General features: G+C 39.7%; 1 protein-coding gene across 1 annotated transcript; it reads right to left on the bottom strand.

The window, feature by feature from the left end:
- Window positions 1–414: 414 nt before the first annotated feature.
- Window positions 415–804, bottom strand: LOC108850857 (uncharacterized). The gene has a single exon (XM_057008349.1). It carries the CDS (start codon window positions 802–804, stop codon window positions 415–417), a length of 390 nt encoding a protein of 129 aa, XP_056864329.1.
- Between the last annotated feature and the right edge of the window lie 217 nt (window positions 805–1,021).

Here is a 1,021-nt window from a genome sequence, read left to right as displayed (position 1 = left end):
TATGGATTTAAGGTTTCTCATGAAGATTAGAGTGCATGCTCTTTTTAAATCAATGGGAGTAGGTAGATCTAATGTGATTAGTGAAGAGTGAGGGTGTTTATTGTTAGATCTAATAGTTTCTATTCTCGTTAAGTGTTCTTAATGCTAGATTAGACTTGATCACTCTTATCTAGAACTTAACATATTTTATGCCCGGAAAATGTTTTCTTAGCCCCTATAGTTCTTCAGTAACCGAGATAGACAGTTTCGAGGAGGGAGTTTCCGGAGGCGAGTCATTCCTTATATCAGTACTGGTGCTACTCCATAACCTTGTTTCCCAATATTATTATTCCATACTGAGACATATTGGAATTGCTGAGTTGACTTCTCTTTTGCCACTTTTGGAGCAGGTCTTTTGGTTGCATCTTTCCCTTTCTATATTGACGCTGGAGGAGAAACAGAGAGCTTTAAGCAATTCCGAGCAATGTCGCCCAGTTCCTTACAGTGGGAACAAATAGCTGGGAGCCAAGGGTAGGACACCAAGACTTCCACAACCTCACCACTTTGTCTCTCAAATTCAACAATGCTAGGAAGGGGCTTTGTGAGGTCTACTTCCACGTTCACAGGGGATAGCGTTAAACTGGCTAGGTTTAAGGTAAACGCATCAGTTTCTTTGGAATCGCCAATTAAACCCGCTACGAGACTTAACCCTTCCTTATGCCTGAAATCTAGCGGAATTCCAGTAAGATGAGCCCATATTTTTATGGAGTCCATTGCAGGGGGCTGAGCTGATGTAGTAGAGGACCAAAGTGCAGTATGAAACATGGTATCACCTACATACTGTGAGGGATTAAACTCACCTCCTGGTTTTGAGATCAGGTTAAGATTAGGGAAAGATTAGGGAAAGATAATGTGGGCTGAATCACGTAAGAACTTTGTAGAATGAATGAATGATTTATTGATATTTTTGTAAGAATTGTTTACAAGAGATGTTTATAACGTTTTACAAGGAAAGTAATGAATTTGAGATCTATTGCTTATG

This window comes from Raphanus sativus, chromosome 4 (assembly GCF_000801105.2).
Source record: "Raphanus sativus cultivar WK10039 chromosome 4, ASM80110v3, whole genome shotgun sequence".
Lineage (NCBI taxonomy): Eukaryota > Viridiplantae > Streptophyta > Magnoliopsida > Brassicales > Brassicaceae > Raphanus > Raphanus sativus.
This window is presented reverse-complemented; position numbering and strand designations above follow the sequence as displayed.

Excerpts from the sequence above, each read along its gene's own strand:
- LOC108850857 (XM_057008349.1), bottom strand. The coding sequence starts at position 804 with ATGTTTCATACTGCACTTTGGTCCTCTACTACATCAGCTCAGCCCCCT.